At 45.0% G+C, this 17,500-nt stretch overlaps 1 protein-coding gene across 1 annotated transcript in view; it reads left to right on the top strand.

Moving 5' to 3' along the window:
- The window catches only part of fgfr3 (fibroblast growth factor receptor 3), a 238,107-nt gene that overhangs the window by 58,118 nt on the left and 162,489 nt on the right, over window positions 1-17,500 (top strand). Inside the window, 1 exon segment of the mRNA XM_090221491.1 lies at window positions 15,528-15,776. Coding sequence (XP_090077617.1) covers window positions 15,528-15,776 — 249 coding nt within the window.

Genomic DNA, 17,500 nt, shown 5'->3' on the forward strand with positions numbered 1-17,500 from the left:
GTTCTAGAGTTGTGTGAAACTAGTTCTAGAGTTGTGTGAAACTAGTTCTAGAGTTGTATGAAACTAGTTCTATCATCTGCCAGTGAAGACAAGAGAAGACAAGACTTGACCTGGGGTAGTGAATGTGTTTTCGCTTTCTGTAGAGAGGCCTGATGTCTCTTTGTCTGTACCACCCACCAGGTTGTGTGTCATGTTGTCCTAAAGTAGGTCAGGACTGTTGGGACTGACTGACCTATGGGTCAGCTATCTAAGTGCTGACCAGCATGGGTCAACAGAGTCGGCGTAGATGTGGCGCCCGCAGTTCACTCAGGTCAAAGCTCAGATAGTTGTGGGATCAGCACACACTCAAAGTCAGTCTGTGGTCAGGTAGGTCAAAACTTGGTGTTTCAATCAGTCCGTTCTGTCAGGGAGTGTTCAGAGATAAGTTCTATCAACTTACAGTTATTACTTACATTATTTGCTCAGAACGTTTTTTGCATTATTACCTACAGGATATTAGATTGTCGGTCACCAGAAATTCCACTTCCCTGACCTGGATCCTCTGTTTGCATTTCCTGCTCTATTCATCCCGGGGGCGGCACCACAAGACTGACCCCCGGAGAAGAGGTAGAAGGAGTGGGGCCCTAGTCAGATTCAGTAGGCGTGCACACCAGCCACCGCTTCAGAGTATATTACTCACTAACATTCAGTCCCTGGACAATAAAGCAGAAGAGCTCAGGGCGAGGATCTCCTTCCAGAGAGACATCAGGGACTGTAATATACTCTGTTTTACGGAATCATATACTGTCCCCGTCCATTCAGCCAGCGGGGTTCTCCCTCCATTGCGCAGACACGAAGAAAGAACTCTCTGGGAAAAAGAATGGCAGAGAGGTTTGTTTCATGATTAACAACTCATGGTGTGATTGTGGTAACGTACAGGAACCCAAGGAATTGTTAGTTAGATTAATTGTTGGTTATTACTGCATTGTCGGAACTAGAAGCACAAGCATTTCGCTACACTCGCATTAACATCTGCTAACCATGTGTATGTGACAAATAAAATTTGATTTGATTTGATTTGAAGTCCCTTTGTTCTCCCGATCTGGAATACACAATCAAATGCCGATCACATTTCCTTCAGCCATTGTCACGGCCGTGTATATTCCTCCCAAGCCCACACCACGACGGCTCTCAAGGAACTACACTAGACTATGTGCAAACTGGAAACTGCATATCCTGAGGCTGCATTTATTGTTGCTGGGGACTGTAATAAAGGAAATCTGAGGAAAACGCTGCCAAAATTCTATCAACACAATCACCTGTGCTACACACGCAACACAGACCCTGGATCATTGCTACTCTCCCTTCTGGGACGGCTACAAGGCACTTCCCTGCCCTCCCTTCGGCAAATCAGATCACACCTCCATTCTGCTCCTCCGCACCTATAGGCAGAAACTTAAACAGGAAGCTACCGTGGTAAGGACTGTTCAATGTAAGTCTGACCAATCGGAATCTATCCTTCAAGATTGTTTTGTTCACTCGGACTGGAAAATATTCCGGGCCGCCTCTGAGAATATTATTGATGTAAGGCTCCATATCAAAGTGGAGACACGGCTCAGACACGAGACGTATGTGGCAGGGACTCCAGACAATGACAGATTATAAAGGGAGAGCCAACCAGGTCGCGGACACTGACTCATAGCTCCCGGACGAGCTAAACACCTTCTTTGCCCACTTCGAGGAAAACAACATCGAGCCTCTGATGTGGGTCCCCGACGCTCACGAGGACTGTGTGCTCTCGTTCTCAGTGGCTGACGTGACTAAGACATTTAAGTGTGTACAGGAACACTGATGACATCCCGAACCGCGTCGTCAGAGCATGTGCTGACCAGCTGGCTGGAGTGTTTACAAACATATTCAATCTCTCCCTATCGCAGTCTGCTGTCCCCACTTGCTTCAAGATGTCCACCATTGTTCCTGTACCCAAGAAAGAAAAGGTAACTGAACTAAATCTCCGTAGAACTCGCTTCTGTCATCATGAAGTGCTTTGAGAGGCTTTGTACTGCACACTGCCCTATCCCATCTGGACAAGGGGAATACCTATGTAAGAATGGTGTTCATTAACTACAGCTCAGCCTTCAACACGGTAGTGTCCTCCAAGCTCATCGCTAAGCTCAGGGCCCTGGGACTGAACCCCTGTGCAATTGGATCCTGGACTTCCTGACGGGCCGTCTCCAGCTGGTGAAGGTAGGCATCAACACCTTCGCCATGCTGATCCTCAACACTGGGGCCCCACAAGGGTGCGTGCTCAGCCCCCTCCTGTACTCCCTGTTCACCCATGAAGTCTCCAACTCAATCGTCAAGTTTGCTGACGACACAACAGTGGTAGGCCTGATTACCAACAACAATGAGACAGCCTACATGGAGAAGGTGAGAGTCCTGGCAGAGTGGAAAATAACTTCTCCCTTAATGACAACAAATTGAAGGAGCTGATCGTGGACTACAGGAGCCAGCAGAGAGAGCACACCCCCATCCACATCAACAAGGCTGCAGTGGAGGGGTAAAAAGTTTAAAGTTCCTTGGCTTCCATCTCCAGGACATCAGACTGTTAAACAGTCACCACCAGCTGGCCTCTGCCCAGTACCCTGCCCTGAACCTTAGAGACTGTTACTAGCCGGCTACCACCCTGTACTCTACCCTGCACCTTAGTCACTGTTACTAGCCGGCTACCACCCTGTACTCTACCATGCACCTTAGTCACTGTTACTAGCCGGCTACCACCCTGTACTCTACCCTGCACCTTAGAGACTGCTGCCCTGTGTACATAGAGTTATTGAACACTAGTCACTTTATATGTACAGTACCAGTCAAAGGCTTGGTAACACCTATTCTACACTTTATATGTACAGTACCAGTCAAAGGCTTGGTAACACCTATTCTACACTTTATATGTACAGTACCAGTCAAAGGCTTGGTAACACCTATTCTACACTTTATATGTACAGTACCAGTCAAAGGCTTGGTAACACCTATTCTACACTTTATATGTACAGTACCAGTCAAATGCTTGGTAACACCTATTCTACACTTTATATGTACAGTACCAGTCAAAGGCTTGGTAACACCTATTCTACACTTTATATGTACAGTACCAGTCAAAGGCTTGGTAACACCTATTCTACACTTTATATGTACAGTACCAGTCAAAGGCTTGGTAACACCTATTCTACACTTTATATGTACAGTACCTTCAGGAAGTTTTCACACCCCCTTTTCCACATTATGTTGTGTTACAGCCTGAATTTAAAATGTATTAAATTTAGATTTTTTTGTCACTAGCCTACACATAATATCCCATAATGTCAAAATGGAATTTTGTTAAATAAGTTCACGAGTAAGTTCACTAAATAAGGTCACAAGTAAAATTTTTTATAAACAAGTCACATGATAAGTTGCATAGTCACTAGTGTTTAACATGATTTTTGAATGACTACATCATCTCTGTACCCCACACATACAATTATCTGTAAGGTCCCTCAGTCGAGCAGTCCAATGCCTCGCAAAGAAAGGCAGCTATTGGTAGATGGGTAAAAAACAGCAGACATTGAATATTCCTTTGAGCATGTTGAAGTTATTAATTACACTTTGGATGGTGTATCAATACACCCAGTCATTACAAAGATACATACAGTGCCTTGCGAAAGTATTCGGCCCCCTTGAACTTTGTGACCTTTTGCCACATTTCAGGCTTCAAACATAAAGATATAAAACTGTATTTGTTTGTGAAGAATCAACAACAAGTGGGACACAATCATGAAGTGGAACGACATTTATTGGATATTTCAAACTTTTTTAACAAATCAAAAACTGAAAAATTGGGCGTGCAAAATTATTCAGCCCCTTTACTTTCAGTGCAGCAAACTCTCTCCAGAAGTTCAGTGAGGTTCTCTGAATGATCCAATGTTGACCTAAATGACTAACGATGATAAATACAATCCACCTGTGTGTAATCAAGTCTCCGTATAAATGCACCTGCATTGTGATAGTCCCAGAGGTCCGTTAAAAGCGCAGAGAGCATCATGAAGAACAAGGAACACACCAGGAAGGTCCGAGATACTGTTGTGAAGAAGTTTAAAGCCGGATTTGGATACAAAAATATTTCCCAAGCTTTAAACATCCCAAGGAGCACTGTGCAAGCGATAATATTGAAATGGAAGGAGTATCAGACCACTGCAAATCTACCAAGACCTGGCCGTCCCTCTAAACTTTCAGCTCATACAAGGAGAAGACTGATCAGAGATGCAGCCAAGAGGCCCATGATCACTCTGGATGAACTGCAGAGATCTACAGCTGAGGTGGGAGACTCTGTCCATAGGACAACAATCAGTCGTATATTGCACAAATCTGGCCTTTATGGAAGAGTGGCAAGAAGAAAGCCATTTCTTAAAGATATCCATAAAAAGTGTTGTTTAAAGTTTGCCACAAGCCACCTGGGAGACACACCAAACATGTGGAAGAAGGTGCTCTGGTCAGATGAAACCAAAATTGAACTTTTTGGCAACAATGCAAAATGTTATGTTTGGCGTAAAAGCAACACAGCTGAACACACCATCCCCACTGTCAAACATGGTGGTGGCAGCATCATGGTTTGGGCCTGCATTTCTTCAGCAGGGACAGGGAAGATGGTTAAAATTGATGGGAAGATGGATGGAGCCAAATACAGGACCATTCTGGAAGAAAACCTGATGGAGTCTGCAAAAGACCTGAGACTGGGACGGAGATTTGTCTTCCAACAAGACAATGATCCAAAACATAAAGCAAAATCTACAATGGAATGGTTCAAAAATAAACATATCCAGGTGTTAGAATGGCCAAGTCAAAGTCCAGACCTGAATCCAATCGAGAATCTGTGGAAAGAACTGAAAACTGCTGTTCACAAATGCTCTCCATCCAACCTCACTGAGCTCGAGCTGTTTTGCAAGGAGGAATGGGAAAAAATTTCAGTCTCTTCGATGTGCAAAACTGATAGAGACATACCCCAAGCGACTTACAGCTGTAATCGCAGCAAAAGGTGGCGCTACAAAGTATTAACTTAAGGGGCTGAATAATTTTGCACGCCCAATTTTTCAGTTTTTGATTTGTTAAAAAAGTTTGAAATATCCAATAAATGTCGTTCCACTTCATGATTGTGTCCCACTTGTTGTTGATTCTTCACAAAAAAATACAGTTTTATATCTTTATGTTTGAAGCCTGAAATGTGGCAAAAGGTCGCAAAGTTCAAGGGGGCCGAATACTTTCGCAAGGCACTGTACGTCCTTCCTAACTCAGTTACCGGAGAAGAAGGGAACCGCTCTGGGATTTCACCATGAGGCCAGTGGTGACTTTAAAACAGTTACAGAGTTTAACAGAAAAAACTGAGGATGGATCAACAACATTGTAGTTACTCCACAATACTAACCAAATTTACAGAGTGAAAAGGAAGCCTGTACAGAATACAAATATTCCAAAACATGCCTCCTGTTCTCTACAAGGCACTGATGTAATACTGCAAAACATGTGGCAAAGCAATTCACTTTTTGTCCTGAATACAAAGTGTTATATTTGGGGCAAATCCAATACAACATAGTACTGAGTACAATTCTTCAAATTTTCAAGCATAGTGGTGGCTTCATCATGTTATGTGTATGCTTGTTGTTGTTAAGGACTGTGGCGTTTTTCAGGATTAAAAAAAATGGATTGGCGCTAAGAACAGGCAAAATCCGAGAGGAAACATTATTCATTCTGATTTCCACCAGACACTGGGAGAGGAATGTACCTTTCAACAGGACAGTAACCTAAAACACAAGGTCAAATCTACACTGGAGTTCCTTACCAAGAAGTCGTGAATGTTCCTGAGTGGCTGAGTTATGTCAAGACCTGAAAATTATTGTCTAGCAATGATCAACAACCAATTTGACAAAGCATGAAGAATTTAGAAACTAATAATGGGCGTATGTTGCACAGTCCAGGTGTGCAAAGCTCTTAGAGACTCACCCTGAAAGACTCACAGCTGTAATCACTACCAAGGGCGCAAAGTATTGACTCAGGGGTGTGAATACTTATGTAAACAAGAAATCTTTGTATTTCATTTTCAATATGTGCCTACATGTCTAGAAACATGTTTTCACTTTGTCCTTAAAGGGCATTGTGTGCATATGGGTGTAATTTAAAAACAATGCAATCATTTTTTAGTTCAGGCTGGAAACACTAAATGTTGAATAAGTCAAGGGTTTTGAATACTTTCTGAATGCTCTGTGTGTACTGTCTTCGAGGCATGGCTCGTCCTATGTAGCTTTTTCTTTGGGGGGGATTATGTGTGTATTGCTTTTTTATTGCTAGGTACTACTACACTGTTGGAGCTAGAAACACAAGCATATTGTTAGGTATTACTGTTGAAGCTAGAAACACAAGCATATTGTTAGGTATTACTGTTGGAGCTAGAAACACAAGCATATTGTTAGGTATTACTGTTGGAGCTAGAAACACAAGCATATTGTTAGGTACTACTACACTGTTGGAGCTAGAAACACAAGCATATTGCTAGGTACTACTGTTGGAGCTAGAAACACAAGCATATTGTTAGGTATTACTGTACTGTTGGAGCTAGAAACACAAGCATATTGTTAGGTATTACTGTACTGTTGGAGCTAGAAACACAAGCATATTGCTAGGTATTACTGTTGAAGCTAGAAACACAAGCATATTGCTAGGTATTACTGTTGAAGCTAGAAACACAAGCATATTGCTAGGTATTACTGTTGAAGCTAGAAACACAAGCATATTGCTAGGTATTACTGTTGGAGCTAGAAACACAAGCATTTGCAAATCTGTGTACAGGACCAATAAACGTTGATTTGATTTGACTCTCCACTCTCCTGCCAGTAGACTCATAACACTTGTCTCTGAATTGAAACTGGGCCAGTTCGTCTTTGGAATGACAATTACCACAGACTCATCTCAGCCCTTTCTACAAGGGGGGGGGGCTGACGAGGTCTGAAAGGAGCAGAGTTGATTGGTCTCTCTGCCAGCACACTGAATGGACTGTAGTTTACGATGCTTGTTAGCAGCAGAACAGAAGAACAGGGGAGAGGGGAGGAGGGAGACTGGGTGAAAGTTTCTGGGTCTTTTGATGAAGCACGCCTCAACACAGACATGAAAAGAAGCAACAAGCTGCGATCCTCTTCTTTTCTTCTGTTCCCTTCATCTCTCCTCTTCCACCCCTTCAGAGCGTGTGTGTGTGGGTGGGGGGGGGGGTGTTGGGTGTGGGGCGGGGGGGGGGGGGGGGGTAGGGGGTGGGGTGTGTGTGTGTGTGTGTGGGGGTGTGTGTGTCTGTGTGGGTGTGTGTGTGTGTGTGTGTGTGTGTGTGTGTGTGTGTGTGTGTGCGTGCGGGGTGGGGGGGTGGGGGGTGGGTGTGTGTGTGTGTGTGTGTGTGTGTGTGTGTGTGTGTGTGTGCGTGCGTGCGTGCGGGGTGGGGGGGGGGGTGATGTTGTGAGGTTGTCAGGACAGCTCAGATTAGGGACATTGTCCAGAGCTGTTTACATCCAGCCCAACCATATTAAACCCAGATTAGCTGCAGTGCCCCAGAGATAGAAGAACCTTTTTACCCAGAAGACAAGGATTTACAATCAGCCTGGAAATGGGGAGTGAGAAATGTGTTCTTCACGGTGTGGAGAAATGGGGAGGAGTGAAGGAGGATGCAGGAGGGGGTATGAGGGGGGCGGAGAATTTTTCAGATCCTGTTTGAAGGTCATGTGACACGGCCGTGTTGGGTGGGGGGGGTTTAGTATTGAGACAGATTTTGGCAGAGGAACTGTTTTCAGTGAGGAAACAGTCAAACAATCTGCTCCAGTATAACATTACACTCACAACATTTCCAAACGAATAAAGACATTTCAAATGTCATATTATGTCTATATACAGTGTTGTAATGATGTGCAAATATTTAAAGTAAAAAGGAAAATAAATAAATAAGCATAAATATGGGTTGTATTTACAATGGTGTTTGTTCTTCACTGATTGCCCTTTTCTTGTGGTAATAGGTCACAAATCTTGCTGATGTGATGCACACTGTGGAATTTCACCCAGTAGATATGGGAGGTTATCAAAATGTTGTTTATTTTCTAATTTTTTGTGGGTCTGTGTAATCTGTGGGGAAATATGTCTCTCTAATGTGGTCATACATTGGGCAGGAGGTTAGGAAGTGCAGCTCAGTTTCCACCTCATTTTTTGGGCAGTGAGCACATAGCCTGTCTTCTCTTGAGAGCCATGTCTGCCTACGGCGGCCTTTCTCAATAGCAAGGCTATGCTCACTGAGTCTGTATATAGTCAAAGCTTTCCTTAATTTTGGGTCAGTCACAGTGGTCAGGTATTCTGCCACTGTGTACTCTCTGTTTATGGCCAAATAGCCCTAATAGTTTTTTTGTTAATTCTTTCCAATGTGTCATTGTTTTCTCATGATTTGGTTGGGTCCTGGGGCTCTGTGGGATCTGTTTGTGTTCATGAACAGAGCCGGAGGACCAGCTTGCTTAGGGGACTCTTCTCCAGGTTAATCTCTCTGTAGGTGATGGCTTTGTTATGGAAGGTTTGGGAATCACTTCCTTTTAGGTGGTTGTAGAATTTAACGGCTCTTTTCTAGGATTTTGATAATTAGTGGGTATCGGCCTAATTCGCGCTCCGGTACCCGTTTACCGTGCGGTAGCAGAGAGAACAATCTATAACTAGGGTGGCAGGAGTTTTTGACAAGACACTACTCAGACCGTTTACTCAGTACTTTGTTAAAAGCACCTTTGGCAGAGATTACAGCCTCAAGTCTTCTTGGGTATGACGCTACTGTCACGACCTGACCATAGAGAGCCCTCGGGGATCTCTATGGTGTAATAGGTCAGAGTGTGACTAGTTTTTTTTTCTAGTTATTATAGTTTTATGTTGGTGTGTGAGTATGGTTTCCAATTGGAGGCAGCTGATAATCGTTACCTCTAATTGGGGATTAGTGTGTCCCTTTTCCCACCTGCGATTTGGGATATTGTTTGTATGAGTGCCTATGTGCGCTACGTACTGCACGTCATGCAATGCACGTCTCACCCTCCAACTCTGCACTCACACACGCTGGTTTGGTGCTTGTTCACTGGGGTAGAAAGAAAGAAAGAATTCACCCCTTGGCATTTTTCCTATTTTGTTGCCTTACAACCTGGAATTAAAATACATTTTTTTTGGGGGGGGGGGGGGTTTGTATCATTTGATGTAAACAACATGCCTACCACTTTGAAGATGCATAATATTTTTTATTGTAAAACAAACAAGAAATAACACAAAAAAACGGAAAACTTGAGCATGCGAAACTATTCACCCCCCAAAGTCAATACTTTGTAGAGCCACCTTTTGCAACAATTACAGCTGCAAATCTCTTGGGGTAAGTCTCTATAAGCTTGGGACATCTAGTCACTGGGATTTTTGCCCATTCTTCAAGCCAAAACTCCTTCAAGTTGGATGGTTCCGTTGGTGTACAGCAATCTTTAAGTCATACCACAGATTCTCAATTGGATTGAGGCCATTCCAAGACAAGACTAGGCCATTCCAAGACATTTAAATGTTTCCCCTTAAACCACTCGAGTGTTGCTTTAGCAGTATGGTTAGGGTCATTGTCCTGCTGGAAGGTGAACCTCCATCCCAGTCTCAAATCTCTGGAAGACTGAAACAGGTTTCCCTCAATAATTTCCCTGTATTTAGCACCATCCATCATTCCTTCAATTCTGACCAGTTTCCCAGCCCCTGCCGATGAAAAACATCCCCACAGCATGATGCTGCCACCACCATGCTTCAATGTGGGGATGGTGCCCTCGGGGTGATGAAAGGTGTTGAGTTTGCTCCGGAAATAGCGTTTTCCTTGATGGCCAAAAGGCTACATTTTTGTCTCATCTGACCAGAGTACCTTCTTCCATATGTTTGGGGAGTCTCCCACATGCCTTTTTGAACACCAAATGTGTTTGCTTATTTTTTTTATTTATAAGCAATGGCTTTTTTTCTGGACACTCTTCCGTAAAGCTCTGTGAAGTGTACGGCTTAAAGTTGTCCTATGGACAGATACTCCAATCTCCGCTGTGGAGCTTTGCAGCTCCTTCAGGGTTATCTTTGGGCTCTTTGTCGCCTCTCTGAACAATGCCCCCCTTGCCTGGTCTGTGAGTTTTGGTGGGCGGCCCTCTCTTGGCAGGTTTGTTGTGGTGCCATATTCTTTTCATTATTTAATAATGGATTTAATGGTGCTCTGTGGGATATTCAAAGTTTCAGATACTTCTTTATAACCCAACCCTGATCTGTACTTCTCCACAACTTTGTCCCTGACCTGTTTGGAGAGCTCCTTGGTCTTCATGTTGCCACTTGCTTGGTGGTGCCCCTTGCTTAGGCGTGTTGCAAACTCTGGGGCCTTTCAGAACAGGTGTATATATACTGAGGTCGTGTGACACTTAGATTGCACACAGTTGGACTTCTGTGGGTAATTTGTTGCACCAGATCTTATTTAGGAGCTTCATAGGAAAGGGGGTGAATACTTATGCACACACCACTTTTCTGTTTCAAGTTATTATTTTCACTTCACTTCACCAATTTGGACTAATTTGTGTAAATCCATTACATGAAATCCAAATAAATATCAATTTAAATTACTGGTTGTATTGCAACAAAATAGGAAAAAACGCCAAGGGGGTTGAATACTTTTGCAAGGCACTGTATACACACACACACAAACACACACACCAGAAACACTACACACACACACACACACACACACACACACACACACACACACACACCAGAAACACTACACACACACACACACACACACACACACACACACACACACACACACACACACACACACACACACACACACACACACACATACCAGAAACACTGCACACACTACACACACTACAAACACTGCACACACTACACACACTACACACACCCACACTGCACACACTACAAACACTACACACACTCACACTCTACACACACTTCAAACACTACACACACTACACACACACACTGCACACGGTGTGTGTATGTGTGTGTGTGTGTGTGTGTGTAAACAACACAAACTCGCTCTATAAACTCATTAACCAATCCTTCTGAAGTTGTCTTTCTCTGTTTTAAATACTCCCCCATACTGTAGGATATGAATCATCATAACTCATTCATGATCTCCATCTACCATGGAACCATGGTAACGCACATTCACACTTTCAGCTATTTTACAGGAAAGTAGTTGTCTGAGAGGGGGAGAGAAGGGGAGAGAGAGGAAAGAGAGAGAGAGATGGAGAGGGGGAGAGAAAGGAGAGAAGGGGAGAGAGAGAGAGAGAGAGAGAGAGAGAGAGAGAGAGAGAGAGAGAGAGAGAGAGAGAGAGAGAGAGAGAGAGAGAGAGAGAGAGAGAGAGAGAGAGAGAGAGATGGAGAGGGGGAGAGAAGGGGAGAGAGAGGAAAGAGAGAGAGAGAGATGGAGAGGGGGAGAGAAAGGAGAGAGAGAGAGAGAGATGGAGAGGGGGAGAGAAAGGAGAGAGAGAGAGAGAGAGAGAGAGAGAGAGAGAGAGAGAGAGAGGAAAGAGAGAGAGAGAGATGGAGAGGGGGAGAGAAAGGAGAGAGAGAGAGAGAGAGAGAGAGAGAAAGGAGAGAGAGAGAGAGAGAGAGAGAGAGAGAGAGAGAGAGAGGGGAAAGATGGAGAGAGAGGGAGAGAGAGAGAGAGGTGGAGAGAGAGAGAGATGGAGAGAGAGAGGGAGAGGAAGATGGAGGGAGAGAGAGAGAGGGGGGAGAGATGGAGAGAGAGAGGGAGAGGAAGATGGAGGGAGAGAGAGAGAGTTGACCCTGTCTGTCTCTCTCTGTCCCTTAACCCTGTCTCTAACTCTTAGAGAAAAAGGTGCTAAGTGGAAGCATACCGGGATCATCAGTTTGTCCCCATATGGGACCCTTTCTGTTGCTGGGTAGAATCCTTTGCTGAGGGTTCTACCTAGAACCCCCTACGTAGGTTTCTACCTAGAACCCTCTATGAACAGTTCTACCAGCCTTATTAGCCTTAAAATGTCATGTTATGACAATAGATTACATACAATATATAAGACCTTTATTTAAGGGCCTGGTTATAGCCTAACACAGGGTGGTTTACAGGCCACATCAGGCCTGCAAGCGAAGTGTTGTGTAATTTATATTGGAATCTACTGCATTCTGAATGACTGTCAGGGTAGATTGATTGACAACCATCTCAGCAACAGGTCCATTAAAACGAGCGTTTCACTACACCCGCCATAACATCTGCTAAACACATGTATGTGACAAATACAATTTCATTTTGATTTGATTTGAAATCAAAATATTAGCAGGTTGGATTAGTTTGGAAAACAGTGTGTTATTGATCTCTGTGCAGCATGACATTAATCAACTAGAAAACAGTGTGTTATTGATCTCTGTGCAGCATGACATTAATCAACTAGAAAACAGTGTGTTATTGATCTCTGTGCAGCATGACATTAATCAACTAGAAAACAGTGTGTTATTGATCTCTGTGCAGCATGACATTAATCAACTAGAAAACAGTGTGTTATTGATCTCTGTGCAGCATGACATTAATCAACTAGAAAACAGTGTGTTATTGATCTCTGTGCAGCACGACATTAATCAACTAGAAAACAGTGTGTTATTGATCTCTGTGCAGCATGACATTAATCAACTAGAAAACAGTGTGTTATTGATCTCTGTGCAGCATGACATTAATCAACTAGAAAACAGTGTGTTATTGATCTCTGTGCAGCACGACATTAATCAACTAGAAAACAGTGTGTTATTGATCTCTGTGCAGCACGACATTAATCAACTAGAAAACAGTGTGTTATTGATCTCTGTGCAGCATGACATTAATCAACTAGAAAACAGTGTGTTATTGATCTCTGTGCAGCATGGCATTAATCAACTAGAAAACAGTGTGTTATTGATCTCTGTGCAGCATGACATCAATCAACTAGAAAACAGTGTGTTATTGATCTCTGTGCAGCATGACATTAATCAACTAGAAAACAGTGTGTTATTGATCTCTGTGCAGCATGACATTAATCAACTAGAAAACAGTGTGTTATTGATCTCTGTGCAGCATGACATCAATCAATCACTGCAAAAACAACAGATTTAACAGTAAAACAAACTATTCTGAAAAACTCCCTGCAATAGAGCATGCTGGGAAATACCATATATGTAGAACCCTTCTCACCTTCCAAAGAATCATCAAAGAGCCCTTTCTTCTAGAACCAGTTCTTAGAATGTTAAAGGTTCTGGGTAGAACCCTTTGCCTTACGAAGAACCATTGTCTTCTGATCGAAACAGGTCTTGGTAGAACCCCTTCAGAACCCTTTTTTATAAGAGTGTAACCCTGTCTGTCTCTCTCTCTGTCCCCTAACCCTGCCTGTCTCTCTCTGTCCCCTAACCCTGTCTGTCTCTCTCTGTCCCCTAACCCTGTCTGTCTCTCTCTGTCCCCTAACCCTGTCTGTCTCTCTCTCAGTCCCCTAACCCTGCCTGTCTCTCTCTGTCCCCTAACCCTGTCTGTCTCTCTCTCTGTCCCCTAACCCTGCCTGTCTCTCTCTCTGTCCCCTAACCCTGTCTGTCTCTCTCTCTGTCCCCTAACCCTGTCTGTCTCTCTCTGTCCCCTAACCCTGTCTGTCTTTCTCTCTGTCCCCTAACCCTGTCTGTCTCTCTCTGTCCCCTAACCCTGCCTGTCTCTCTCTGTCCCCTAACCCTGTCTCTCTCTCTCTGTCCCCTAACCCTGTCTGTCTTTCTCTCTGTCCCCTAACCCTGTCTGTCTCTCTCTGTCCCCTAACCCTGCCTGTCTCTCTCTGTCCCCTAACCCTGTCTGTCTCTCTCTCTGTCCCCTAACCCTGTCTGTCTCTCTCTCTGTCCCCTAACCCTGTCTGTCTCTCTCTCTGTCCCCTAACCCTGTCTGTCTCTCTCTGTCCCCTAACCCTGTCTGTCTCTCTCTCAGTCCCCTAACCCTGCATGTCTCTCTCTGTCCCCTAACCCTGTCTGTCTCTCTCTCTCTGTCCCCTAACCCTGCCTGTCTCTCTCTCTGTCCCCTAACCCTGTCTGTCTCTCTCTCTGTCCCGTAACCCTGTCTGTCTCTCTCTGTCCCCTAACCCTGTCTGTCTCTCTCTGTCCCCTAACCCTGTCTGTCTCTCTCTCTGTCCCCTAACCCTGCCTGTCTCTCTCTGTCCCCTAACCCTGTCTGTCTCTCTCTCTCTGTCCCCTAACCCTGCCTGTCTCTCTCTGTCCCCTAACCCTGTCTGTCTCTCTCTCTCTGTCCCCTAACCCTGCCTGTCTCTCTCTCTCTGTCCCCTAACCCTGTCTGTCTCTCTCTGTCCCCTAACCCTGTCTGTCTCTCTCTCTCTGTCCCCTAACCCTGCCTGTCTCTCTCTCTGTCCCCTAACCCTGTCTGTCTCTCTCTGTCCCCTAACCCTGTCTGTCTCTCTCTGTCCCCTAACCCTGTCTGTCTCTCTCTGTCCCCTAACCCTGTCTGTCTCTCTCTCTGTCCCCTAACCCTGCCTGTCTCTCTCTGTCCCCTAACCCTGTCTGTCTCTCTCTGTCCCCTAACCCTGTCTGTCTCTCTCTCTCTGTCCCCTAACCCTGCCTGTCTCTCTCTGTCCCCTAACCCTGTCTGTCTCTCTCTGTCCCCTAACCCTGTCTGTCTCTCTCTGTCCCCTAACCCTGTCTGTCTCTCTCTGTCCCCTAACCCTGTCTGTCTCTCTCTCTGTCCCCTAACCCTGTCTGTCTCTCTCTCTGTCCCCTAACCCTGTCTGTCTCTCTCTGTCCCCTAACCCTGTCTGTCTCTCTCTCTGTCCCCTAACCCTGTCTGTCTCTCTCTCTGTCCCCTAACCATGTCTGTCTCTCTCTCTGTCCCCTAACCCTGTCTGTCTCTCTCTCTGTCCCCTAACCCTGTCTGTCTCTCTCTCTGTCCCCTAACCCTGTCTGTCTTTCTCTCTGTCCCCTAACCCTGTCTGTCTCTCTCTGTCCCCTAACCCTGTCTGTCTCTCTCTGTCCCCTAACCCTGTCTGTCTCTCTCTCTGTCCCCTAACCCTGCCTGTCCCTCTCTCTGTCCCCTAACCCTGTCTGTCTCGCTCTCTGTCCCCTAACCCTGTCTGTCTCTCTCTGTCCCGTAACCCTGTCTGTCTCTCTCTGTCCCCTAACCCTGTCTATCTCTCTCTGTCCCCTAACCCTGTCTGTCTCTCTCTCTGTCCCCTAACCCTGTCTGTCTCTCTCTCTGTCCCCTAACCCTGTCTGTCTCTCTCTGTCCCCTAACCCTGTCTGTCTCTCTCTGTCCCCTAACCCTGTCTGTCTCTCTCTCTGTCCCCTAACCCTGTCTGTCTCTCTCTCTGCTCCCTAACTATTTCTCTTTGTCCCTGGCTATACACTCTTTGTCTTTTGAGGTAGTCTTCCTCTATGCGTAATCTCTCTGTTTGTCTGTGTCTCTCTCTCTCCCCTTCTAGACTCTGTGTTCCTGGAGGACTATGTGGTCTCTACTGGGGACACCCTGGATCTGTCCTGTAACCCCAACGGTCCCGCCCAAGCTGTCCTCTGGTTCAAGGATGGCAGCGGCCTGTTGCCTAGCAACCGGACGCGAGTGGACCAGAGGGTTCTACGCATCATCAACGTGTCTTACGAGGACTCCGGCATGTACTCCTGCCACGTCACTCACGACAACAACCTGCTCAGCAACTACACAATCAGAGTGACAGGTGATATCATCATACATCTCCATCTCTCTTGCTATCCGTCAGGTTTTATATTTACCTCTGGTTGGCTATCCTTTTCCCTCCTCTCTCCTCTCTCTCTCTCTCTCTGGTTGGCTATCCTCTTCCCTCCTCTCTCCTCTCTCCTCTCTCTCTCTCTCTCTCTGGTTGGCTATCATTTTCCCTCCTCTCTCCTCTCTCTCTCTCTCTCTCTCTCTCTCTCTGGTTGGCTATCCTTTTCCCTCCTCTCTCCTCTCTCTCTCTCTCTGGTTGGCTATCCTTTTCCCTCCTCTCTCCTCTCTCTCTCTCTCTGGTGGCTATCCTTTTCCCTCCTCTCTCCTCTCTCTCTCTCTCTCTCTCTCTGGTTGGCTATCCTTTTCCCTCCTCTCTCTCTCTCTGGTTGGCTATCCTTTTCCCTCCTCTCTCCTCTCTCTCTCTCTGTTTGGCTATCCTTTTCCCTCCTCTCTCCTCTCTCTATCTCTCTCTGGTTGGCTATTCTTTTCCCTCCTATCTCCTCTCTCTCTCTCTCTGGTTGATATCATTTTCCCTCCTCTCTCCTCTCTCTCTCTCTCTCTGGTTGGCTATCCTTTTCCCTCCTCTCTCCTCTCTCTCTCTCTCTCTCTGGTTGGCTATCCTTTTCCCTCCTCTCTCCTATCTCTCTCTCTCTATCTTTGGCTATCATTTTCCCTCCTCTCTCCTAAATCTCTCTCTCTCTATCTTTCCTTTTCCCACCACTCTCTCTCTCTCTCTCTCTCTCTCTCTCTCAATTCAATTCAATTTACGGGGCTTTATTGGCATGGGAAACACATGTTTAATTTGCCAAAGGAAGTGAAGTAGATAATAAACAAAAGTGAAATAATCAATAAAAACAAACAGTAAACATTACACTCACAGAAGTTCCAAAACATAAAGACATTTCTGTCATATTATGTCTACTATTTACAGTGTTATAACGATGTGCAAATAGTTAAAGTACAAAAAGGAAAATAAATAAGCATAAATATGGGTTGTATTTACAATGGTGTTTGTTCTTCACTGATTGCCCTTTTCTTGTGGCAACAGGTCACACATCTTGCTGCTGTGATGCACACTGTGGTATTTCACCCAGTAGATATGGGAGTTTATCAAAATTTGGTTTATTTTCTAATTATTTGTGGGTCTGAGGGATCTGAGGGAAATATGTGTCTCTAATATGGTCTTACATTTGGCAGGAGGTTAGGAAGTGCAGCTCAGTTTCCACCTCATTTTGTGGGCCTCATTTTGTGGGCAGTGAGCACATAACCTGTCTTCTCTTGAGAGCCAGGTCTGTCTACGGCGGCCTTTCTCAATAGCAAGGCTATGCTCACTGAGTCTGTATATAGTCAAAGATTTCTTTAAGTTTGGGTCAGTCACAGTGGTCAGGTATTCTACCACTGTGTACTCTCTGTTATGGGGCAAATAGCCCTAATATTTTTTTTGTTAATTCTTTGTGTCAAGTAATTATCTTTTTGTTTTCTCATGATTTGGTTGCGTCTAATTGTGTTGCTGTCCTGAGGCTCTGTGGCGTGTGTTTGTGTTTGTGAACAGAGCCCCAGGACCAGCTTGCTTAGGGGACTCCTCTCCAGGTTAATCTCTCTGTAGGTGATGGCTTTGTTATGGAAGGTTTGGGAATCACTTCCTTTTACGTGGTTGCAGAATTTAACGGCTCTTTTCTGGATTTTGATAATTAACGGGTATCGGCCTAATTCTAC

This window comes from Oncorhynchus mykiss, chromosome 25, assembly GCF_057628025.1.
Source record: "Oncorhynchus mykiss isolate SJ-2025 chromosome 25, ASM5762802v1, whole genome shotgun sequence".
Classification (NCBI taxonomy): domain Eukaryota; kingdom Metazoa; phylum Chordata; class Actinopteri; order Salmoniformes; family Salmonidae; genus Oncorhynchus; species Oncorhynchus mykiss.